This window comes from Scomber scombrus, chromosome 9, assembly GCF_963691925.1.
Source record: "Scomber scombrus chromosome 9, fScoSco1.1, whole genome shotgun sequence".
Taxonomy (NCBI): Eukaryota; Metazoa; Chordata; class Actinopteri; order Scombriformes; family Scombridae; genus Scomber; species Scomber scombrus.
The window spans coordinates 7,821,049-7,846,127 of NC_084978.1; the positions used below are offsets into that span (position 1 = coordinate 7,821,049).

Sequence of the window (25,079 nt, forward strand, 5' to 3'; positions counted from 1 at the left end):
CTGCTCCAGTCGCTCTAGTCGCCGGCGGCCGGTTTTTTGCTATCTTTGCTTAAATTAAGTGTCTTAAATCCGCCTGGTCCTTAAACATGTCTCACCCAACACCGTCTGCCAAGCCTTCAAACTCTGAAAACCCTCGTGTCTTCTTTGATGTAGACATTGGTGGGGGAAGAGGTCAGGTCATTTTTTTTTGTATTAGCCTGGTGTTAGCTTAGCGCCACCACCCTGGTTTTATAGAAATTGGCTCATTTACCAGCTTCTAGAGAGATTTTACTGTGTTAGAAATAAGTCCGTTTGGTAAAAAAATAAATATCTGTATTTGTGTTTGTAGTAGATTGCTAATGTTTATTGTGAACCTGGTATAAAACGGCTAAATGTTAATTTAGAGAGATTGTCCCGGCTTGTCTTGACAGTAATGTTACAGGAACCACGTGTGCTTATTATGTCTTGTAAGATGTATAAGCTTAACATTAGCTATCTTTAACTTTGCTGTTATATTACTGTAATCTAGCGTTTATAATCAATGATTGTGAATCAAATGTGTGGGGCTCTTAATGTTAGTTTATGTAATTGTGTTGGTTATATCCATTTGACTGCATGCAGCTGAGAAATTTACCAAGTCATGGTGATTTATTGTGTTTTGACTCGACCTCTTCTGATATGATTATGCTAAACTCTGTCAAGTTATTCACAATGCTTCCACAATAACTGCATATCCTGTTCCTCATATTGAGAATTAAAGGATAAGTTCACAGTTTTTTAAAAGTCTTTTTTCATATCTCAAAATAACAGCCAGGTGCCCATATGGACACTGAAATAAGTTTTCCTCTCAGTAATCATTCTTTATGTATTAAAATATCCCTGTCTAATGCTTTGTCAATGTAAGTGACAGGGGACAATTGTGAGTCCTGTGAGTCCACACAGTCTTTTTATGTAGACATGCATTTCAAAATGTATCTGAAGCCTACAGTATATGAGGCTTAAGAAGTATTAGTTAGTCAAATCAAGTGGATATCTCCCCCATTTACAGTCTTTTTAGCATCAAATTCCTTTTTTCTGTTTCCTAGGACAGTGTTTCCCTGTTGAGCTGTCGTAGAAGTATAGTATCTACTTGTTTTGACTAATTTAGATGGTTAAATCTTAATGTTAGCTTCTGATAAACTCTTGATTACATTTTTTCACACTGGATCTTTGCCCCCATCACTTACATTGTAAGTTGCATTATGAAGGGATCGTCTAATTGTCAGTATGAACAGGAGGAATATTTATGGCAGGAAAACCCTGTTTCCATTTTAATTTGGGCACCTGACTTCTTTGTTAAGACTAATAAGGAAAAAGTCTCCTTTAAAATATTTAATATTGTTTATATTGGAAGTAAACATGTTGTTTGTTCTCAGGAAGACTTTAAGGTGTTTTAAATCTGTGTCTGAGCATGCAATAAACCAAATTGTTATTTATCTGCAGCTGGCCGAATAGTTATGGAGCTGTTTGCTGATATCACCCCCAAGACTGCTGAAAATTTCCGGGCCCTCTGCACTGGAGAGAAAGGCACTGGCACATCGACTGGGAAACCTCTGCACTTCAAAGGATGCCCGTTCCACAGAAGTAAATAGCACTGACATATGCATATACTGTGACATTTCAGTCTGGAAGGACACCTTGAAGTCTTAGTTCACCCACGTACAAAGATTTCAGGCGTAGAGCAGTTTTAAATTCATATAATACTTAATTCAATACATTTCACACATTTCCTCTTGGACAACTTTTCAGCCTGACAAATCCTTTCTTGCTTTAAAACCTGTGTACACACCTGTATGGAAATTAGTGACAGGGCAGCGAATGCATTGAGTCACTTCGACCAACAGTAGATTTACAAAGCTTTGAATATAAAATCTATTTAAAGAGTGAGTCACAAAATCATTGGCAAATCAAACTGAAAGTATCTGCATGGCTAAATTAAAAAAACGATTATGTTAGTTGGAGCTCCACAGACTGCACAATCAGAAAGGCAGAGCTACACCTACACACAGATATGGAGGAATGTTTGCTGAAACATTATTGCACTGTAATGGAAAGTAGGTTTTTATTCATGTTAACAATAGAAATACACAATAGCAATAACTGAAAGATTGCTACAACACATGAGAATATGACTGAACACACGACACATGTAGTCAGCACTTAAATAATGTAAAAGTAACTTGATTTTAAGGTTGATTTAGCCTTTAGATCTTTACCTTTTGAGTTAAAGGAGCCTATAGCAACACTGATATTCATTCTGGTTGATCTGGAAAAGAGGGATCAATAAAGATAAATCTTATCTTACCTTATTTGCATTTGTTCTTGGCAGTTATCAAGAAGTTCATGATCCAGGGAGGCGACTTCTCCAACCATAATGGCACCGGGGGTGAGAGCATCTACGGCGAGAAGTTTGAGGATGAAAACTTCCACTACAAGGTGAAACCATTTATCACTACAATCCCCTTATCTGGGCCCGCAGATAGAAAACATTAAACGTTCTTCATCCATCGTGTGAGCCGTTGCTTGTGGTTTAACTAAGGGGCCCTTCAAGATAATAGTTTGACTCTGGGTATATATGTAATCAAAGACATACAGTTTCCCTAGAATGTCCTGTAGGTCCTAATGTAGCTGAGGAGTATACTGGTGCTATTATCCATCTCTCTTTCCCCACTACTTGCAGACTTCCTCTAATCGAATAAAGGCAGAAGGGAGGAAAATAATGAATCCTATTATTTTCATTCTTTTCACTTCTAATGTATTTTCTTTCTTCATTTCCACCATATCTGCTATTCTTTCTAACTTGTAACGATTCCTTTTTCTTTTCCTCGTAGCATGACAAAATGGGTCTGCTAAGTATGGCCAACGCTGGGCCGAACACCAACGGCTCACAGTTCTTCATCACTACGGTTCCCACACCGCACTTAGATGACAAACACGTGGTCTTTGGACAAGTGTTGAAGGGGATGGGCATAGTGAAAATGTTGGAGTCCATTGATACTACAGAGGACGCTCCTGTACAGGTAAAAGCTTTCAAAAACATCCCTAATCAACAGTTATGAATTAAGAAAGCTGTCTCATAGTTTTACAAAACACATGTTAAATATTCTTTGAAATTAGCCCTCGACTAACCTTTTAGCTAGAGATTCATAGAGGTCCTGATGGTGTGTATCACAGCAAAGGGAGGTTAGGTTTTTATGCAGCATTATAACTGCAGGGTTCCTTTGTTTATGATAAAATCAAACTAATCATAATTACACACTTGTCATGACATATTTGTAAAACATTGTGGCATTTAATGTACTAAAATTCTTCATACATTTTATTTTTGTCTCAAATCGTCTCTCCGCTCATGTCTACCTTCTCAGCCGTGTGTCATTGGAGACTGCGGCGAGCATAAGGAGGGGGACAACTGGGGTGTTGGGCCAAGCGATGGGTCAGGAGACGCCCACCCAGACTTCCCAGAGGACTCTGATATCGACTTTAAAGATGTAAGTATCAGTGTGGGCTCTTTGATCTTCAAGGAGGCGGATGAGCTTTGGCAGAAAACATCAGTTGGCATGCTCTGCAGGCATCAGCTAAAGGATCAGTGTGTTATCCCATGTCAGATAAGAATATCAATATCTTTTTTTTTTTTTTTGGGGGGCAGTTTTTGCCTTTATTGTGAAGTTACTGGCAAAGAGGCTGACAGGAAACAAGTGGAGAGAGAAATGGGTACGACATGCAACCGTTGTTTTGAATCAAGGACGCTGCAGATATATTCGTCAGGCGCAGTAACCACTCGGCTACCAGTGTGCTCCGATAGCAATCTTAATATCGAAATCCGAGGCGTGCTCAACTTAGCAAACACTGGAGGCAGCGGGGGATACTACACATTAACAAATTCAAGAGCTTGTCTCCAAAACATATAACACATATTTCAAGTTTACTCACATTAGATTTAACTTTCTTTTTTGTTTGTTTAAAACCTGTCTGAACAACTGACGTTCCGCCCAGCACACTTTGTTTTAGCAAGGTCTCCACATTGAGTACAGTGATATCATAACCCAAAAAACAAAGAAACGTATGTCCTTTATTTTTCATATAAATAAATAATATAAATACATAAATATAAAATATATTTCTTGCTTTCAGGTTGACAAAGTTCTGTCTGTTGCTGAGGATGTGAAGAATATTGGGAACAACCTCTTTAAGAATCAAGACTGGAAAACCGCTGTCCAAAAATACAGCAAAGCCCTCAGGTAACGTACAGCACCACAGTGTGTGTGTGTGGTTTACATCTAAATTCTCCTTTATTAAGACTAAAGACATTTTGTAAATATGAAGCCAGTGTTTTATTAGTCCAATTAACTTTGTGATGTCTCTGGTGTATCAGACTCATCTTCTGGTATTTAAAGTTCAAAATGATCTTACTTTGGTTTTGTAATAAATATAATAAAAAAGTCATTCAAGGGCTGTTCATAAATAACCTTGCAAAAATGATGATGATGGCATAGATGATCTATTCCTGACACGTCCAACATGTGTGGACCACTCGCAAATTTCAAATCCGTTGGAGTGCTTCTTGCATGAGTCCTGATGAGCCTGATTTGTACATTTGTAGGTATTTGGAGATGAGTGGAGATCACGTGGAGGAGGAAGTGCAGAAGAAGCTGGAGCCCACCGCCATCAGCTGCTTCCTCAACACAGCAGCGTGCAATCTGAAGATGCAGATGTGGCAGGGAGCTGTGGAAAGCTGCAACGAGGTAAACTTGATCACAGCTAACAATTATTTTCATTATTGAATCGTCTGTCGATTATTTTCTTAATTAATCAAAGTGTTCGGTCTATAAAATGTCAGAAAATGTCAATTGTTGTTTCCTTAAGCGCAAAATCTATAGACCTATAATCTTTTGTTTTAAACCAACAGTCCACAACTCAAAGATAGTCCGTCTATTGTCATAAAAGATTTTTTTTTTTTAAATAAATGAATAATCGAGAAGCCAAATCTAGAAAACTGTGGCACTTTTTCTATTATCAAAATGGTTAATGTTCTGTTGATCGACTAATCGTTGCAGCTCTAACCAAATATAACCTAACCCTTACCACTGAGGCTCCCTGTGCAAGACATGTAGTTTCTTACACAAGTCTTAAAATGATAATACGTTTTTTATTTTCAAGGGCTATTACAAATCTTTTGAGTTATTATTTGAATTAAAGGAATAATTATTTTTTTGTTTTTTTTTAAATATTCTTATTTGTGTTATTACTGAGAGTTTAATAAGAGTAATCTTCTGTCTGTACGGTAAATATGAAGCATCAACCAGCAGCCGGTTGCAAGGCAATAAGTAGAGATTAAACAAGTGGAGATTAAAGTAAAGCAAGTGAGTTTCCAAAAATGGTGAACTTCAAAGTGAACATCATTTTAGTCTTGGCAGGATGGCAAGCCACCGTACCCTAATGAGTGGTCCGGGGAATATAATGAGCCCTTATAAATACAATCAAATATTGACACCTTTTAAAAAAACAAAAAACATGAATTTCGTGTCTGTATATTCTGTGTATTCTTTTCTGACAGGCTCTGGAGCTGGACCAAGCCAACACCAAGGCCCTTTTCCGCAGGGCCCAGGCTTGGCAGGGGTTAAAGGAATACAGCCAAGCCATGGTAATGTCCACAGAAGCATCGCTGTCCTTTAAGTGACTGTTGAGATGTTGTATCAGATACTGTAAAACACCACAACACCTTATATGCACAGTGGATTATTTTAAGATTTCATTGAACATGAAGAGCACAGGACTGTAGCTGAGAACTTGGCACATGGAAGTAACTGTACAAAGTAATTTCACGCCTAAATGTCCTCATTTACTGGACCAAATCCAGGTGCATTCATTTTTGGAGGTGTTGAGTATTTTTAGCAGGTGCTGTTTAACTCACCGTGTTGTTTTTATTTTTACAGACTGACCTGAAGAAAGCTCAGGGAGTAGCTCCAGAAGATAAAGGTGGGGCTTTTTTGTCCTCTTCATTCTCTCTTTTTGTGCAGCGTGAATTGTTTTCCATGCCGAGAACAAAACGTTTTCCTTCTCGTCCCACATTTGCATATTTAGAACATCATGGCATATTTGCATTTTCACATTGTGAAAGAAAAATGCAAGGAAAAAGTCATTGGTTTTCTTCTCCATAAACTTCTTAGTTATTCTTCCTAATTGAACTTTATGAAGGAAATAGAGTAATAATCAGTTTAGTTATTCATGAAAGCTCAAACGCAGAACAGTACTGAATCAGTTATATTCTACCTTAGGAGACAATGTTACCTTAACACCAAGAGTGTGATGATACTTATTTTGTCAACCACTCTGTTACTTTAACTATGAAATGATGTTAATTCACTTAAACTATGATTACCCATTCATAAATAGCTTTGGCAGGTCTCAAGTTATTGGAATGATGGATTGTGAACAGGCTGTTGTCATTATACTCATTGCCAGTGTGGGATAAAATACTCTTACAGAGATTTTCTATATTTTTATTGTGTGTATTCAAAGCCTGATATATCTCATTCCTCTGTGCTGCAGAGCTTTGTTTTTGTCCAAATACTTGAAAAAACGTCAGTGAGCCTACGCCAGCTTGTTGATTTTGTGCTGAAGGTTTTTGAGCAATGTATGTTTCACAAAGTCAAGAAGTTGCACGCACACTTGTTGTAAATGGAACCGATTCCTGTGTAAGCACTGTGACGTCTACTGTACAAGAAACTTTTCTCCTTGGACTGAGATGTGATTGCTGTGACTCGTCTTTGTAGTCTTCTCTAAAGCAACCTCTATAACATGTCATCCAGTGCAGCAGTGTGGCACAACGATGTGTTTTTAAGAATTTCTGGACAACAATGGGGGTCGACAGCACAGAGGAATAGGTTGTATCAGGCTTTAAATACACACATAATACTTGTCAGTAGATCAGTTCGTTTTGTTGACAGTAATAAAAATATAGAAAATTCCCAGTCAAATTCTTCAATACAAGATTCTGCAATGAGGAAATATCACTTCATAGGTTTAAAACTGCATTGTGGGGTCAAAACGTATCTTCCCAAGATCTCAAATGAATCGACTCTGAATTTAATTTTTAAGAATGTCTGACTAAACTACAAACATACTGTAACAGCACTGCTCTATTACTAAAACCAGTGGGTGAAATCTGATGTAGCTGACTGAAAATGACATCTTAGTATTTTATGCTGTCCCAATTTTTGCTTTTTAAAGAATACCCTTTTTGTCTCTCTACTTTGAGTGTTACTCTGCAGTGCTCACAATGCTGTCTTTGTGCTGAAATGTATTTGAGTATTTTAGTACATTGAAGTGCCTTTAAAAAAAAAAAAGCCATTTCATTCTGTAAAAAAGACCAGTGTGTAAGATTTAGGGGGATGTACTGGCAGAAATGCCATCCATCCATCCATCTTCTTTCTGCTTATCCGGGGTCGGGTCGCGGGGGCAGCAGTCTAAGCAGGGAAACCCAGACTTCCCTCTCCCCAGCCACTTCGTCCAGCTCTTCCCGGGGGATCCCGAGGCGTTCCCAGGCCAGCCGAGAGACATAGTCTCTCCAGCGTGTCCTGGGTCTTCCCCGGGGTCTCCTACCGGTGGGACGTGCCCTGAACACCTCACAAAACCCTAACCCTAACCCATATTTCTGGCAGAAATGGAATACAAAAAAAGGATGTTTTCATTAGCCACCTGTCCTGTTTTCGTTACCTTACAATGAGCCCTTTATATCTACATAAATAGTGGGTCGTCTTCCACGAAGCCCACCATGTTGCATCATTTTCTCACAGTATCCCAGAATGGACAAACCAAACACTGGCTCTAGAGTCTCAGAGGTTCCACATGTTTGGAAGGGAGGGGTGTTCAGTTGATTACAATCTATAACCTTACTGTTAAATACCACAAAATCCTACACACTGGTCCTTTAACTATCAGTTAGACTGCTTGCGAGTTGTTATTATGCCTCCGTTGGAGGTTAAGGCGAGCCATTTGAAGTCGGCGCATCCCTCCGATGCATAAAAGCTTGAGTTCACTGGGTGGGATCAGGCTCTCTGCTAATCTGGAGCACCTCTCTGATTTTTGACAGTGTTGCACTGCTCTTTTGATATTTTAAGATGCAGTTTAGGGGCTTCTGGCTAAGAGATAAGAGCTATCAGTATGCTTCATGCTCGTGTCAAGGAGGAGGCTGTATTTAAAGTGGATCTGACAGTGTGCAGGACAGACAAAATGTGCCAGAGTAGACATGTGGGTGCCATCTTCTGCAGTGCATACTGTACATAACCAGTTGTTTTCAGTTGATCCACTTGTTGAGCTTTTAATTGAAACTGTTTTCTTTTGACAGCTATCATCAACGAGATGAAGAGAGTCCAGCTTAAAGTCCAGGAGGAGAAGGAGAAAGAGAAGAAGATCTATGCTAAAATGTTTGCTTGAACATTTCACCCGAGAATGCATTGAATTGTTAGTTATCACTTATCAATATTTGAAGTCATCTCTACACGGAAAGCTGCACTTAGCCCAGATTTGAAGTCTGTAACCAGGTGAAAAATATACTGTGTTTTCAGTGTTTTTGCAGGTTCGTTCATGTTTTCCACCTGGCACATTTCTCACTTTTATGAATTCTTTACAAGGGAGTTAACGGTTGTAAGCTTTTGGCCTGTCCTCATTCTGACAAGAGTCTTCACCCAAAATGGATAGTTTGAGTGTTGAAATACTGGGTAACACTGGTCTTTGTTCTGGGATTTTGATGCAGTTCAGCAAAACAAAGTTGTGTCTGTTATACCATTTAATGTTAATCAATGTGCCCTCGAACACATTTAGTAAATCCATTCGTTTTTATGTTGTTTTTGTTTTTTTTACAGAGGTCAATAAATTGAAAAGGATAACAGTCAAGTGTTCTTTATTAATTATTGATATTATGTACAATACTGTGTGGATCAAAGGCTGTCATATACCTGCAATAATGCTGAAATAAACCTTAATTTAAGAACAGCTGGTTTGCTTGTTCAATTACAGATTTTGAGGGAAATATATTATCAAGAGTTAGTCAAGTACACATAAGAGCCTCTTGACTCACACTATGTTCAATGCCTATATTAAGTACATAATGGCAGTGATGCAAAGGCTACATATATGCAAATATTGACTTCAACCATACATCAGTTTTATATTGTCCAATATTTTAATTGGATTTTGTAAGTTCTGTGTTGCATTTTAACATCATTGTAAGAAATATCTTCTATGACAGAAGCCAGGCTTGTTTTCATCATTTTGAAAACGTACTTTTGTGAATAATTTTCTTCATACTCTAAAAAAAAGCTGTATAGTTAGGCACATCTGCCGGTCGCTGGCAAGTAAACCTGATAGGTTGTACTTTACAGTAATCTTTCAAGACAAAAAGGTAGAAAACTGCAGACATTCACATCCCGTTGTAAGCTGGTCCACCTCCGCCCTCAGGCACCACCCAGTTGATGTTTTGGCTCGGATCCTTGATGTCGCAGGTCTTACAGTGGACACAGTTCTGAGCGTTGATCTGCAACCGCATACCATCTCCTGTGTCCAAGGGAACATACTCGTACACACCTGGGAGAGAAACAAAGTAGTTAAGAAACAGAATACGAGAAGATATGAAACATTCTCATTAACTTTGTGCCCCATTTTATGTTCTTATCAGATGTTTATTCTTAAAGTGAGCTTTAGGTCAACCCGACAGTTTTTTTCCCCCAAGATAGACCAGTAAGTATTTTATTCCAAGTAAGTATTTTAAACACAGGGCTCCCTCATGGCTGCCTTTAATCCCTCAGGGTCATCTCTGTTTACACCACCAACATCTCCTGCAGCGGTGCAGGAATGACTGAGTGGCACCAATGCTCTGAATACTGCCAGGTAGTAAACAACCTAGTAAACTCCCTCGAGGCCAACATCATCAAGACCTAGGAGCTGGTGAAAGCCAGCTGGTAAACGTACAATCATTTAAACACCTTGGGACGAAGGTAGAAAACCTAGCAGAACCTGCTGAGGAAGCTCAGGACTTTGAATGTCAGCAAGGACATGTTAACCCCGGTTTATGGGACACTACTGAAATTTATACTCTCCTTCAACATTTCATCCTGGTACTATACCCTCGCCACCAAAAACAAAACAAAACTCTGCCGCATGACTTATCAGGTTGGTAAAATAATTGCTTCACCATAAATTCCCCTATCTGAGTTGTACACCCGGTCAATAATTAGGAAAGCCACTATGATCAAGCAGGAGTCCTCTCAACCCCTTCACAAATCCTCCCAATTACTGCCATCAGGTTGATGCTACAAAGCCCCAGTGGCCCACAAAAACATCTACAAAACTTTTATTCCCTCTGTGAACAAATACACACTATAGACACTTTTACTCTGACCTGTTTGACACTGCTCTTGACAGTTCCACTTTAAACAATTTTGGTCCTTTTCTGTGTCTGTCTGTGTGTGTGTGTGTGTGTGCATGCGACTTATCCAACTCTCAGGGGAAACATTTCAGAGAAAAGACAGCTAATTGGGGGCAGCTTTTTCCTCAATCAGGGAAAAAAGCCATGTCCCCAATTGGGAAAAAACTGATTTTAGGGTCAGCGGTTAAAATTAGGGTAAGGCAAGTAGCGCTTATGATTAGATTAAGTCTCCAGAAAATGAATGCAAATGTATGCAATGTGCCCAAAAGTGACATTGATGAGCCTCGTCAAAGAAGAATTCCTGCTGCTTTGTGACAGACAATAAAGTTATCTTATCTTTACTGTTATCTCCACCCTGACAGATTGTTTGGATGTTCTTCATAAGAGTCGATGGTGTTACCTGCAGGGCAGAAGCGTTGCTCGGGACCATCGTATATGGCCAGGTTCCTACCGACCGGGATGTTGTCATCCTTTAGGGTCAGATGGGCAGGCTGGTCTCCCTCGTGGTTGGTGCCACTCAGGGCCACAGAGGAGAGCAGGTCAAAGCTTAACTTGCCGTCAGGCTTGGGATACTCGATCGGTGTGCAATCTTTGGCTGGTTTAAGCTGGTCTGCATCAAGGCCTGGAACATATCGAGCACAGACAGTTACGAAATGTTGATTTTCTCTGTTGAGATAAGATTACCTCATACTTCTCATTCAGAGAAACCACTGGCGTTGTGTTCCTACAGTATCTGCAGCAGCACAGCTAACCACAAAGACAATCTACACTGTACATGTAATATTCTTTCTAAACTCAGTTGAGGTCATAGGCACCACTCTGATTTATCCTAATGCAATATTCTTTTTGGATTGCATAACTGTCTTTTGTTAAGATGAGCACTATCAAAATATGTTTTAAACTATCCTTCTTTTTCTGCCTCTTTATTCTCCTCATAATAAAGAGCTTATCAAACAGGAACTTTGCACAATGATGTAAAATAATTTTGCTCTCCGATACTCACCACAGTGTTTGAGTGTCCATGGCTCCTTTCCTCTGAAAACCCAGTAGAAAATTCCAGTGTAGACCATGCCACCGTACAGGCCAAAATAATTGTGGAAGGATGGCCTGATGTTTCTAACAGCGTGTAGCTCTTTCCACACCCACGATTTCTTCAACGCCTCAGCATACTCAGGTACGTGGAGTCCTGGGAGGATTAATGTTTGATACAAATCTGAATATTGTAATTTCCTTTCAGCTCTGCTGTTGTCATCGTGCTCATTTTAAGCAGAAGCCTATATAAACTATATAAATAAAACTGCCTTGACTGCCCCCTATAAAAACACTTCATTTGGGTCAGTGGATTATCCCTTTTTTGGGATACATTGTTGAGTTTTTCAAATGTTTAGATCAACATGAATGTTATTGCATTCACCTCAGTCAAACTGGGGTGGTGGCAGAAGTGGTATAAAATTGAAGCCATCTGCAGTGCACACCTGAAAAAACCTGAAATATCTAAGTCAGCACAGTGCTACAAAAGGTGGATCAAATTCTGATGATGGGTGTATTCATCAATCTTTGGCACTGTTTCCTGTGCATCAGCTCAATATCCCTTTTAATAAAGTTGTACTTGTACCTGCTGTTTCTCAAAGCAGCCTCTATCTTCCAAGAGTGATTCTCAAGACTTCCCACTTACATTTTTATTAACTTAACTTTTTGATTGATGCACTTGCAGTTTAAGCACAAAGTATCTATCTCCTTTGCAAGCTAATATTAAGTCTTACTGTCTGACTTTATGGCTAACAAATGATGTTCGACCTGAGAGGACCCACACTGGTAGCACTGTTTGTGAATATGTACCTTCAGAGTTAAAAACATTTTCCCATGAGAAGTTAATATTGTTTTGTCTGCAGTCTTTTCAGTGTGGCTTCTGAATTTGACAGAGTGAGCCTTCATGAGATATGACCCGTCCAGGAGTAAGTAATATACAAACAGTCATCATTATTAATGGCTCTTAAATTCTGTACCTGCCGTCTCTGAATCTGGGCTCTCTGCTGTGAGTTTGGGGAAAATGGTCTCAGCAGCCAGCATGCCACTCTTCATAGCTGTGTGGGTTCCTTTGATCTTTGGGACGTTCATGAACCCGGGACTGCAGCCAATCAGCAGCCCTCCGGGGAAAGTCAGCTTTGGGAGAGACTGGAGAGAAAGAAGCGAGAGTTCATGACCAGTTTAGACTTGCGCTCTACTTTCTCAGACCTTATACTTCCGACTGGATATCAAGACGTTGGTCACTGTTCAGTCTGATCTATGACCAGTATGTCCATAAATACACTATTTCTTGATATTATAGCAATAACCCCATTATATCATAACACATAATATATATTCAATTACTCGAAAAACGTGGTGTTTATCAGCAAAACCTATTGTTGTGTATGACTCATGAAAAAGGAGAACCAAATGGGCAGTTATTTATAGCCGGTCATCCATTTTCTGCCAGTTAACTGATACTGGGTCACAGAGAAAGCAGATCAGGCAGCAAGGCGACCCAGACGCCCTCCAGCTCGTCCTGGGGGATCCTGAGGTGATTCCTGGCTCGGTGCCATTTACGATCCCTCCCGCTTGTTCTGGGTTTGCAACAAGCACACTTCCCAGTTGGACATGTCTGGAAAAACCTCCACAGGGAAGGATCCGGCAACCATGTCAAATGGCCTTTCAGAGCGTTTATGTAATTTATGAATATTTACGTAATTACACATGTAAAATATTTCACGTTGCACTGCATCAATTTGATTTCAATGAATGTTTCCCAGGGGAACACTTTTAAGTAGCTCCCCATTTCTATCACATCTATTTTCTTGTCACATTAGTTTAATAATGAAACTTTTTAATAGTAGAATTTCATTAGTGTATTAAAAATTGTCGTATAGTTAAAAAATGTTAGAAAAATCTAACCAACCACATCACAGGTTCACAAACACATTTGATATATCCAATAAATAAATCAAATGCACACTAATGTATCAGTGGTACGAAATAAACTTAATTAGTTGCTCATTTTTGTCGTCATTCTTCTATAACATTAATTTGTGACCGACTAAATTAGTTCCTAAAATTTAAACTCTGCTGATGGCTATAATTAAATATGAGAGTTTGAATAAATTTAAACAATCCAGCAATAGCAGCGCATACACTCACTCTCTGACATCAGTTGGTCTGTTTCAGGGGTGCTAATGGTTTTATATGACATCTTTCTTCTTCCTCTGTCAGCCCACCCGATCAAGTCAGACAGCAGCCCACCGAAAGCCCGGTTCTGCTTGAGGTTTTTTCCCCCACTAAAGGAGAGTTTTTCCTTGATTCTGTCGCCAAGTGCTGCTGATGGGGGAATTTTCGGTCTCTTTAAAATAAATTTAATTAAACGGTCTAGATCTGCTCTAAGTGAAAAATGCCTTGAGATAACTTTTGTTGTGATTTGGTGCTATATAAATAAAACTGAGTTGAACTGAATATCAAAAGCCCTTCACAACTCATCGTTTTATCTGGTTAAGACAAGTTTGATAAATATATATTTTAATTGTTCTTATTGATAATGAAAATATGTGGTGTACACACGTACCTGAAATCCTCCCTCGTTCAGGGCCCTGGCTCCATAAGCAATCCTGTTGCCTCCTTCCAGAGTAGCAGCAACAAAGGGATGATGCTTCCAGCGCTGGAACTCTCTGAAGGGGCTCAGGTAAGGGTTGGAGTAGTCTAGGCCAACCTGGGATTGGATAAGATTTTGCTGGTTAAATTTGAGCCGTTCCAGACAAGTTCAAGATGGAAAAGGGAAAGGTCTGAAATGACTTTATCAAGTCACTCTGGCTTAGGAAAGAACATAGCAGCTTTATCTTTTTCTATTTTCTTATATGTTAAAATTGTGTTTTTGCTGTCACTCCACCCCACCTTGTATATGTACATGTATTAAAATAAATAAATAGTAAATGCACATGTTTTCAGTCTCTGGGTTTTGACACCAAAAACCTTTTTTTATCATTCTTTATGTCTCTGGAAGTTGTTTGAAGGTCTCCTACAGCAAATTCTAACTACAGGACATAATTTAGAAAGGCATTAACCTGTCTTGACAGTCTACTGGCACCAAAGTTCACAATGAAAGTCAAAGTAAAAATCCCATGCGGTCAAGGACCTGCATAGCCCTCTGAACTAACTTTGTGATGAGCTATAAATCTGAGGAAAAATTGAAAAAGTTTGAAGCAAACAAAGTTTGATTTCTGGTCAAAGTCATTGACTGCACAAGAATGGCGTAGTTCAGAGGGGTGAAAGCTGCCAGGTGGTAGTGGCTCTGTGAGGCGCCATTTATTGACTCTGAATGGATTGGATCTAAATGAGATGAAAAATAAATACATCTAGAATAGAATAGAAGAATAAAATATACTTTATTGTCCCCTATGGGATATTTGTCATGGACTCAAAGTGCGTAGTGCATAGTAGCAACTGCCCTTACAGATGGTAAATACACATAAAATACATTTAACAGCTAAATATGTACACGTAGGCTACATACACACACATGACACATCCAATGAAAGATTAAAGCAAATTAATTAATTAATTAATCTAGCCTGAATGCAAAGTCCTATGCCTGTTGAAGAAGATCACATACTTCTCATCACCTTGCTAATATCATAGGTATGGTTAAATATTAGTGGCTACATTATGCTATGGGGATGTTTTTAGATGGCAGGAACTGATAAAAATGACTGCAGAGTACAAAGGGGGCTTTAAAAAGTTGGCTTAAAAACAAAGCACCCTCTTACTGGGATACAGTTTTTTTTCACCTAAACCAAAAACACACACTTAAAACAAAGCTTGAAAGGTATCAAGCATGTGGAAGAGGATTTAAATGTGCGACCGCTGCAGGATCAGTGGTGCTTCAGAATCTACATAGATGTTTTTTTAGTTTGAATTACAAAAATGTATAATAGCCATGTGTAGTTTGTAATTAGGGTGACTGTATGTAGCGTGACGTCAAAATCTTTCTTTTTTTAAATGATCTGTAACTAAAAAAACAAGTCTCAATATTTAAAGCACGCACACCAACATAATCACACTCATTTTGCAAGATTATATTTGTGTGTGTATGTCAACTATGGATTTCACAGTGAAAAGCAAATAATCAGCCGCAGGTTTTATAAATCTTTTCCTCCAGCTAAAGTGACACAGAATAATGCTAGAAGAGTGCGTCAGTAGAGGGCAGATCTCCACCAGGTATGTACAGTCAAGGTGGCGTGAAGATAACAAAAACAGGGGCTTATTTATCTCATATCATGCCTAACTTTACTGGATCATAACATATTGAGTATGGAATTAATCTGCTCCAGTTCAAGATAAGACGACCAAAAGTTTTTGAGCCACGAAAAAGGTCATAATGTGGCCTGCAACAGAATAGGTCAGTCTTGTTTTTAGCCTATTCGATTGCCGTAAATGCCTTTTGCGATGTTGTGACGTATAAATAAAATGGCGAGGACTGCTGAAAAGGCAACAAAAGTCTGAGCTTACTGATAAGTTCATAAGAAATCTTATCAATATTTATTCACAACACAATCCACTCTCATGGAACAGAAATTTGGCACTGACTGAACTCATATGGCAAACAAGTCATGATTGGTTGTCCCTAGATGAAAAAAAGGTTACAAACTGAAGCAGTTGTTGATCACTTGTGGCCCCTGCTGCACAAAATGATATTATTAGGCTGATGGGTCCATTAGTGTGTGAAATTAACAGTGAACAGATACACAACCAGACACAAAACACATGATCAAACGCATGATCTATTCAGTTCAGAAATGATCCTGATGTTATTTACTGTCTGCACAACATCGAGCACCCCCACATCTGTAAGTATTACTGTCACAATGTATACAAAGCCACTCACCACAAAGCCCAAAGCCACCAGCGGCTCTCCTTCGTTCAGGTGATACAGGAAGGAACCACCGTATGTGTTCCTGTTGAGGGGCCAGCCCACAGAATGCTCCACTCTGCCTGGCCTCCACTTTTTCTCATCAATCGTCCACACCTAAAAAAAAAAAAAGAGAGAAAAAGAAAGGAGATACAAGTTATAAACAAGCAGAGGGTTTCTTTTGCTGATGGGAGTGTTGCATTCTTTATTTAGCAAATTCTGTGATGGAGTTGGAGTTGCTTTTCTATCTCTCAGGGAACTAAGCTTGATGTATTGATGTTTGATCTGACAGTGTGATCAATTTTGGTCTGTCTGATTGTGTTTTGGATACAACTGATCCAGTTTCTGCAAAGCATTGTAGACTTTTTTCCCTGTGCTGCCCCTTTAGTAACCTTTAGTCTAGCCGTGCAATGACACTGAGAAAGCCCCTCTTTGCTTAAAATAACAATTTGACATCTGACACTTACTTCTGTTGCCATGTTTCCCACTATCACAATTGCTACTTAGTAAGCAATGATCTGCAGGAAACTTGAGGCACAGACATATTTATAACAGGTGAACACTGGCTGCAAGTAGAGTTACCTGAACAAGCCTGTGATGAGTAGATCAAATCCACCTGAGTGTCATCTGAATGCATGCTTCAGTGGAAAGGATACAACTCAGGGAAATCTAACCTTTTGTACAAAGGAGTAAAGTTGGAAATAGTGCATTTAATTTCACATGTCATTTGAGTTTTTAAATGTTTCTGAATCCTCAAACTTTCTGATTATGTCCAGGTTTGTGTGAAAATATAAAGAGATTTTCAATGTGGTCTCAGAATTTTGGACCACACTGTATATGTTTGATGATGGGTATTGATCTACTGTTTTAGACTTAAGTCTCTGAGTAGTGTTGGCCAGGACAATTTTACCTGAGAGTTATACTATAAGGTTACTACATGGTTTCTACGGTAACCCTGTACATCCCACTTTAGTAGATTTTGGTGGCAGCTTTCAGCCCTTTTTCCATAAACCATTTGTCTTAATCACAAAAATAAATACGAATTAAGTTTAATTATTGCATTTTTGTTTTCTGCTTTGAGCACATGCTTTGATTTAAATTATATTGCATGAATGTACATATGTGTGTCCACAGTGTTGAACCCCTGTGTAGACACACCATTAAAGCAAGCACATTTATCAGTCTCCTCAGAATGGATTTTACTCATTAGGGATAATCAGTCAAACCAGATTAAGGGGGGGGGGACAAAATTTGTGCCTCATACAGAGTCTCTCTCCAGTGTTAGCTACATGTGGACAGTGCATGTTATCTACCTCCTTCAGACCAATGGCGTATGTCTGGGGTTCACAGTTCTCACGCAGGTTGAATTGCTTGTAAAGCTGCTTAGCCAAGTGGCCATGACAGCCCTCTCCAAAAATCGTGACTTTAGCATGGAGCTCCATTCCCCTCTCGAAAACATCCTGAAGCAAGAGAGGAAAACAAGACACATTAATATACAATGTACATTTTCTCTTGAGTCTTTAAGGTAGGGGTGTCAAACATGCGGCCCGCGGGCCAGAACCGACCCACCAAGAGGTCAAATCTGGCCCACTGGATAAGTTTGCAAAATATAAGAATTTCAGAAAAGTGATTCCAATTTTCCTAATCCTAACTTTTTCCACCCTGAGCAGAATACAATGAATACATATTGTGGTAATATTTAAAACATTCATATATTGAAAATTGTGCAAAATGTTGCCAGTTAGGAGCCTCTAGGCAAAATAATCATAATGTAGACATAATGTTGAAATTGCCCTAATTTTTATTATGACATCTCAGGCTGTTCATCTGTTTTGAAAGTAGATGGTTTATTATGGTAAAATTATATTATATATTATTTATAGGTTATTATGCTATGGTTTTTGAGGTCTGGCCCACTTGAGATCCAATTGTGCTGTATGTGGCCCTTGAACATGAGTTTGACACCCCTGCTGTAAGGGGTATGAAATCCTTAAAATCAAATCAAATCTGATTCATTACACGTATCCATGTATTATGTATATAAGAACTCGATTCATAGAAATTAAATGATCATTGTGACATCTTGAAAAATAATAATAGGTGAGATTTATATAGCGCCTTTCACAAACCCAAGGACGCTTTACAATGGATGAGAAAACAAACAAATCAACAAAACAAACAAATAAACCAAAAAAAAAAGGGCTGATTGTTACTGTTGTTTTCTTTCCCATGTATATTAAAATGTATTCAGTCTATTCATGAGCGTATTGCATACTGTATAAAACATATTACATTTCAAATTTCCATTAAACAGGTGCAAAGGTACTACAGTTGGATAGTATTATTATATGAATGTACCTTCGGTGAGCCATCCTTCGCGATGCCTACATCATTAGTGGCAATTCCCTTGACACTTCCATCTTCATGGAACAAAACCTGAATGGGAAAAAATAATACAAGTAACAGTAAATACTTGTAGCTGATTGGGGACACGGCTGTAAACATGTTAAATTAGATGTTAAATTAAATTGACTGAACAAGGGCCAATTTGGCACTGTAATTATTATTACATGTCTTCCCGATTCCTCCAACTCAGAGCAGTGCAGTAAGCAGTGGTGTAATGTTAAGAATTGAGAGCGCAATTTCTCCAAACAACAGCACAAATCCTGAAGATATTAACCACCCAGGCTATGCAAAAATCATACCTGTAATGTTTGAGATACTGTGTTTCATGCACAAACACATCATGGTCATCCTGCCCACTACATTTCATTGCATGGGAAAACATCAAACCAGCTATGCAATTTGTCATACTGTACAGCACATGAAAAGAAATGTAAAGGTCTTACCTCAGATGCAGCGTAACCAGGGTACAACTCTACTCCAATCTCCTCTGCCTGCTCGCCCAGCCAGCGCACAAAGTTCCCCAGCCTCACGATGTAGTTACCATGGTTCCTCATGGGCAGACCTGTGCAGGAAAAGTCAAGACAACTTTACATAAACTACAGTCCAGACTTTTTTTTCCCCCACAAGGCTGCAAGCAGCGAGAAAATATAATTAGTGCCAAGTTGTAAAAAGTTCCATCTTAAACTGGATGACAAAACCTTGTTTTATGCCAAGAAAAAGACATTCAGGCTTTTTGTCAACATGGTAAGTGCCTAAAACAGTAAAGATTTGAACCTCACTGTCAGTTGTTGTATCATAGTAAAACAACAGGTTTTTCGAAAATATTTATATCTCAAAACACAGGCTTTTACTGCTGTTTCTAGCTTTTGGTAATGTAAACAAACCTGTAATAGTATCAGAATAAAATAAGCACATAGATTTAGTTGTGCTCAAGAGTTTTTGTAAATAAAACAAATGGACTGATGTCAGATTTCCTATGTTTGGAGATTTGGTGGAATTGTGACATTCTTTAAACATTAAAGCTTGTTTCTACATCAAAACACTTTCTTAGGTAAAATATCAGATATTACTCATAATATACTATACACCACTTAACAGCCACAGAAAAGAGGGTACATCCTTTGTGTCAGCTTTAATTCCCCTAAAGTGTGACCTGCTTTGAGCCACTGTCCTCCTCCACAGTAATGGTTAAAGATGCACTTCAAATATCTGAATGACACCACGGCTATAACAGGAATATAGCACCCTCACTGTTGGGCAGAATCTTATTATCACCTTATCAGGCTGATAGTGTTGCTTATCAAATGAGGGAGCATATCTTTATTACTCACAATACATAATAAAAGAGGCTTTTACCTGGCAGCATGGGGACAGGAATTCTGTGTTTCTCTGTTAAAATGTTGAATATATCTTCAGTCACTGGGGTGTTGAGAGGTGCCTGAGGTAAGAGAGCACAAAGATTGTTGTTATGTTACTGTGGAGTTTGACTTAACAGAGATTTGTGTTTGTGAATGAATACATAAATAAACAATTTCACACTTTGCATTAACATTTAAATCTACATGTTCTAATATTAGCAGAAATACATCCATACGCATACACATACAGTGCAGGTATGCATGCAGCAGGTTTCATTCAGGCCAATGATAGCAAGAAAACAGAGAATACACTGGCATAGTTTACAAAAGCATACTGATCAAACAGTAATACATAAATGGACTTTGATAGAATAATGTGTTTAAAAAACTTCAAAGAGAATTTTTTCAACATTATCACACACTTTGAACAGTTAAGACTTTTAACAAACTTTTAACTCCTGAATACTAAATATTTGAATATGTTCAACGCTATAATCTATTTAGAAATGTTTTTATTCTTTAACTGCCATTTACATTTTCACCAATAATGCATTTGTTGTTTGGAGCTCAGGGGGAAGGCAAAATTCTGTTTCTCCAATCATCTCTGAATCTTGCAGTCAAGGCTACCGTAAGCTCTTTAAGTAGCAGCTACTCTGTGTTTCTGTGAAATGTTGTGGGTTTTTTTTCAGTTTTTCACCCCCAGATGCGCTCAAGTGGGATAAAAAATATAGCAGAATAAAAAATATTTGGAAAATTGTCAACTTACTTGTACACACACACACACACACACACACACACACACACACACACACACACACACACACACACACACACACACACACACACACACACACACACACACACACACACACACACACACACAAATATATGTAAATAAATAAGTGGCATTTATTACGAAAGGTCACATTATATATTACACAATACACAACAACACTTGATATAACCATCCCTTAATGCTAAAAAAGATGATCACAAAGAAGAAATGTCAAATCAGAATTAAGACTCTCACCCCTCGTTCCTTCCAATCAGGAAAGAGTTCGCTGAGGGCGCTGGGCTCCAAACAGGCTCCTGACAGGGTGTGTGCTCCAATCTGAGAGGCCTTCTCCACCAGGCACACTCGCAGCTCCTTCTCGTGTTCGTTGGCAAGCTGCTTCAAACGAATGGCTGCTGAGAGGCCAGCAGGGCCCCCGCCGACTATCACCACATCTGCCTCATCTGCAAACCTCTCCATTTCGACCCCTGGTGAAGGTGGAAAAGATGAGGAAGAACTATTCAGGAAGAAAATCATGACAGAGTGTATCACATTCAAATAGACTAAAGGATGGCTCTATTCACAGCGGAGCCACACAAACTACAACTATGTGATTTGTTTTTCTCCTCACAATTTGAAGGTCAGTCTGAAGACATTTATTTGTTTTTGACTCTGGGAAAGTGGGAAAACAGTCAAATTCCACAAAACTACTCTCTCTGAACTATCTCTTTAACCAAATCACACATTCAGTGTATTTTATGTGATCTCCTTTTAATAACTGATGTAATATATTTTCACTTTCATTCACTGAGCCTACACTGAAACTGTTAAGAGCCCCATGAGGAGGCCCACCTTCCACTTTGAAAACCACTGATTTAAACAATAGGCCTAATCAAATTAACAGACAAAAGGGAAAAAAAAGTCACAAAAGCAGCCATATGACTTTAGCATTTTGTTCACTCTGGGGTTGAAGTGATTGTATCAACCCTGTTCAATTTTCCTACTATAATAGATATGCAATAAGAATCTTCTTTCCACAAAGATAATGCAAAATACAACAGGACACTAGAAAATAATATAGCAAAAACAATCAGTGATGCAGGTTGTTTGTTTTTTTCTAATGCAGAGCTATTCAACCATATCTAAACTGCTTTACTATTGTAAAAGGCAGTCCTACTGCAGTGTAAACTGTACTAAGAGCATACAACAAAATTGAGTATGCCCCTGGTAAATATCACTAAATTATGAATACTGTCCATTTAAAAGAGTAATTATTTTTAGACAGTACCCAGGAAGATATAAGCCAATTTAGAAAGGATAGAACCAAATGCAACAAAAATAGCACACCATTCATCATTTCTCAATATTTTGTAGGACTTATTTCAGAGGACAGATTCGATCCTCCTGGTCATCGATCCATTCTTCACAGATGATAATTTTCAGCTGCTCTTTGCTGAGGGACTATTCTGCTCTACTCTCCACTTTAAAATACTCTAACAGGTGTTCAAGTCAGTGGCAAGGTCATAGCTTTTTTTCCTTCTTAAAACTCTTGTGCAATGTTTCCAGTGTGTTTGGGATCATGGTCATGTCAGAAAATTCCTCTCCTGCCAGCCTTTTTGAGACTAGGATCAGCTTTTCATTCAGTATTTAAGAAAACAAATTTGCATGCATGGTGCCATCTATAAATGTAATCTCGCCTACACCTTTTGCACTCATGTAGTCCCATATCAGCACACCTCCATGTCACACAGTCGGCACTATGCAGTCACTGTGGTGGTTCTGGCCAAGTCCACACCAAATGTGCTGGACTCCATCTGATCCAAACAAATTTATTTCAACATCTGACCAAAGAACATGTTGCCAATTCATTAGGCTTCTTTTCATGTTCTTTGGCATCGCTCAATCTTGCAGTTTGTGCCATCTTGGACGTTGTCTATAAGGGTCGACTTGATACAAAGTCACTATCTGAGCAGTCAATGAAACACTAGTGTCCACAGATAATCCTTGTGCCAAGAAAGAAGCACTTGTCTGTCTGTTTTTCGATGCAAGGCTGCATAAATAGTGAATTTTGTGTCCCATCATTTTTGGAGAATGACCAGTTAATGTCAGTTAATTTCTTATATTGGTAGTATGTGTCCTCCTGTACCTTGTAACCACTGATACAACTCAGTTTTGGTTTTATGTTCAGTAGATTAATGATGTGATGTGAATGATGATCTTGATCTTAATGATCTCACAATGTAATTTCAAACTTGTTCATGGTATTCCTTGCCATGTGGAGCCTTGGACCATTAAACAACCCAGGCCAAAATACCCTGCACTCCACCCTAAGAATACTACAATTATTGTAAGATGATGCAATGTTGGTGTAAAGATACATCCTAGGATGTGCTGGGACACATAATCAGTGATGTTCCTGAGATCATCGGATGTTTTGGGCTCACAATATCAATCACACTCACTCAGGCGACCCAGCCAGGGTTGATCAGACCGCAGTTTGGACCTAATGATCCAAATCATCACCTAGAGAGACCTTCTCTGAAGCCTCTATGGTGGACTTAATGACTCTCTTTTTTATCAGCTCCTGTGATACCAAGAAGGGTGTAGATCTTAAATATAGTCACATTTTAGTGATATTGCACAGGGGTGTAACTCATTGTTGCTAGGACACTCCCAAGCCTGATATAGATATCACCTGTGACTCAGTATAGAAGTGAAACAATTAAAGCGTGAATTACACTGACACAGATGGTCAGAAACCTGGACAATGTTAAAATTACAGTGGTGTATTGAGTCCATGTGATCACCTCCTACATATGGTAACACGCATGACCCAGTGACACAGAGACAGAGGCTGAGTAAAGTTGGCAAAAGTTGACAAATTAAAATATCATCAAGTTATGTGGGTATGAATACATAAATTTCCTGGCTTAGAGCATCACAATTGCATCTGGGGCTGGGCCACAGTTGATTCAAAGTTTATCTGAATTCTGGATAAATCTAAAGCCTTACCTTCCCATCTTGGATCTTTCTCCCGAGGGTGGATGGTGTAGTGTGTTGTGATACGAGGTGCTGACCCTGAAGAGCATGTTCGTCTATGTAGTGTTGTGTACAGCTGAGGGGAAGCATGCTCTGCCTGTACTGTCTTCAGTGCCCTGATACACCTGTGGGCTGCAAAAAAGAAAGAGAGAGAAGAACTCCCAGTTAAGACCAGTTCAAACATGTGGGCATGTGGCTGTTTCCCATCTGGCAGCTCGCCTAATCTCATTTCCAGATAGCAAAAACATTGAAAGTAAAGTCAAAGCATAATACAACAAAGGGACTTAAATTAATTAAAAAGGCCACACACGTCTCAACAAACACATAACAGACAACAGATTAATTCAAAAGCTATTCTGGTGGCTAATATGGTGGTAAGAAATACCAGGCAGCTGTCACAGTGAAAGTTGCAGCAGTAGCAACATGCTAACTTAGCAGAGTTGTATGTGCACAGCTAAGCTAAATACAAAGTTCAATGCTGTGAATATGATCCCTTTAAATATAGCAAAAACACCTTTATGTAACTTAAACAACAATGTCAAGTTACTTACAACACCTGTACATTTGTGAAAAGCGCAATATAAATATAACCCAGGGGCAAGGGCACTCTTAATGTGACCTATATTATTGGTTCAACTTTAACCTACATTTTAGCTTGATGCTAACATAAATGGGAATGCTGGACTAGTTAGCATTATTAAAAAACTTCTACACATAGAGTTAGGCACAAGAGAGAAATATACAGCATTTGGTTCTTTTGTTAAAAGGTGAACAAACATTCACATCGTGTATAGACCGCTGACAACATTGTTAGGAAAGTGAGCACTGGCAACAACATAAAAAGCTATTAGCCAACGTACCTTTACTGGAGTATCTGCTAGCTGGAAACATAATGTGTCAGCTAGTGCAAGCTGACTAGCAGGCAGTGTTTTTTTATTCTTAAAAAAAATAAAATAAGCCAAGGTGAAATTGTAAATGTGCTCAGTTCGTCGCCACAGCACAGCTTGTGTAAACCCCCGCCGCTCTGCAAACAAATGTTGTTGAGCCGAGTTACCTTACAAAACACGTCTCATAACAACGACGTTGGGGAGCGTCCAAAAGCTGCGCGGCTGCTGCTGCTGCGGC

The 25,079-nt window shown here is 38.9% G+C and overlaps 2 protein-coding genes across 2 annotated transcripts; one reads left to right on the forward strand and one right to left on the reverse strand.

The window, feature by feature from the left end:
- Positions 1-9,420, forward strand: ppid (peptidylprolyl isomerase D). Its single transcript, XM_062425073.1, has 10 exons — positions 1-171; positions 1,462-1,602; positions 2,348-2,454; positions 2,850-3,038; positions 3,384-3,506; positions 4,150-4,256; positions 4,619-4,760; positions 5,573-5,659; positions 5,952-5,994; positions 8,366-9,420. The coding sequence occupies exons 1-10, from the start codon at positions 87-89 to the stop codon at positions 8,452-8,454; spliced, it is 1,113 nt and encodes a 370-aa protein (XP_062281057.1). The 5' UTR covers positions 1-86; the 3' UTR covers positions 8,455-9,420.
- etfdh (electron transfer flavoprotein dehydrogenase) lies at positions 9,062-25,039 on the reverse strand. The gene is made up of 13 exons (XM_062425072.1): positions 24,815-25,039; positions 23,928-24,086; positions 21,174-21,403; positions 20,142-20,223; positions 19,229-19,347; positions 18,738-18,815; positions 17,693-17,839; positions 16,356-16,496; positions 14,040-14,183; positions 12,451-12,619; positions 11,448-11,630; positions 10,845-11,066; positions 9,062-9,603 (listed from the first exon to the last, which is right to left on the reverse strand). Exons 1-13 carry the CDS (start codon positions 24,843-24,845, stop codon positions 9,440-9,442), a joined length of 1,869 nt encoding a protein of 622 aa, XP_062281056.1. The 5' UTR covers positions 24,846-25,039; the 3' UTR covers positions 9,062-9,439.
- Between the last annotated feature and the right edge of the window lie 40 nt (positions 25,040-25,079).

Excerpts from the sequence above, each read along its gene's own strand:
- ppid (XM_062425073.1), top strand. The coding sequence starts at position 87 with ATGTCTCACCCAACACCGTCTGCCAAGCCTTCAAACTCTGAAAACCCT. Across the intron at positions 3,507-4,149 it reads CTGATATCGACTTTAAAGAT|GTTGACAAAGTTCTGTCTGT; the intron begins GTAAGTATCAGT and ends TCTTGCTTTCAG. Across the intron at positions 4,761-5,572 it reads CTGTGGAAAGCTGCAACGAG|GCTCTGGAGCTGGACCAAGC; the intron begins GTAAACTTGATC and ends CTTTTCTGACAG.
- etfdh (XM_062425072.1), bottom strand. The coding sequence starts at position 24,845 with ATGTTTCCAGCTAGCAGATACTCCAGTAAAG. Across the intron at positions 18,816-19,228 it reads CTGGTTACGCTGCATCTGAG|GTTTTGTTCCATGAAGATGG; the intron begins GTAAGACCTTTA and ends TTTCCCATTCAG. Across the intron at positions 16,497-17,692 it reads ACGCCATTGGTCTGAAGGAG|GTGTGGACGATTGATGAGAA; the intron begins GTAGATAACATG and ends TTTTTTTTTTAG.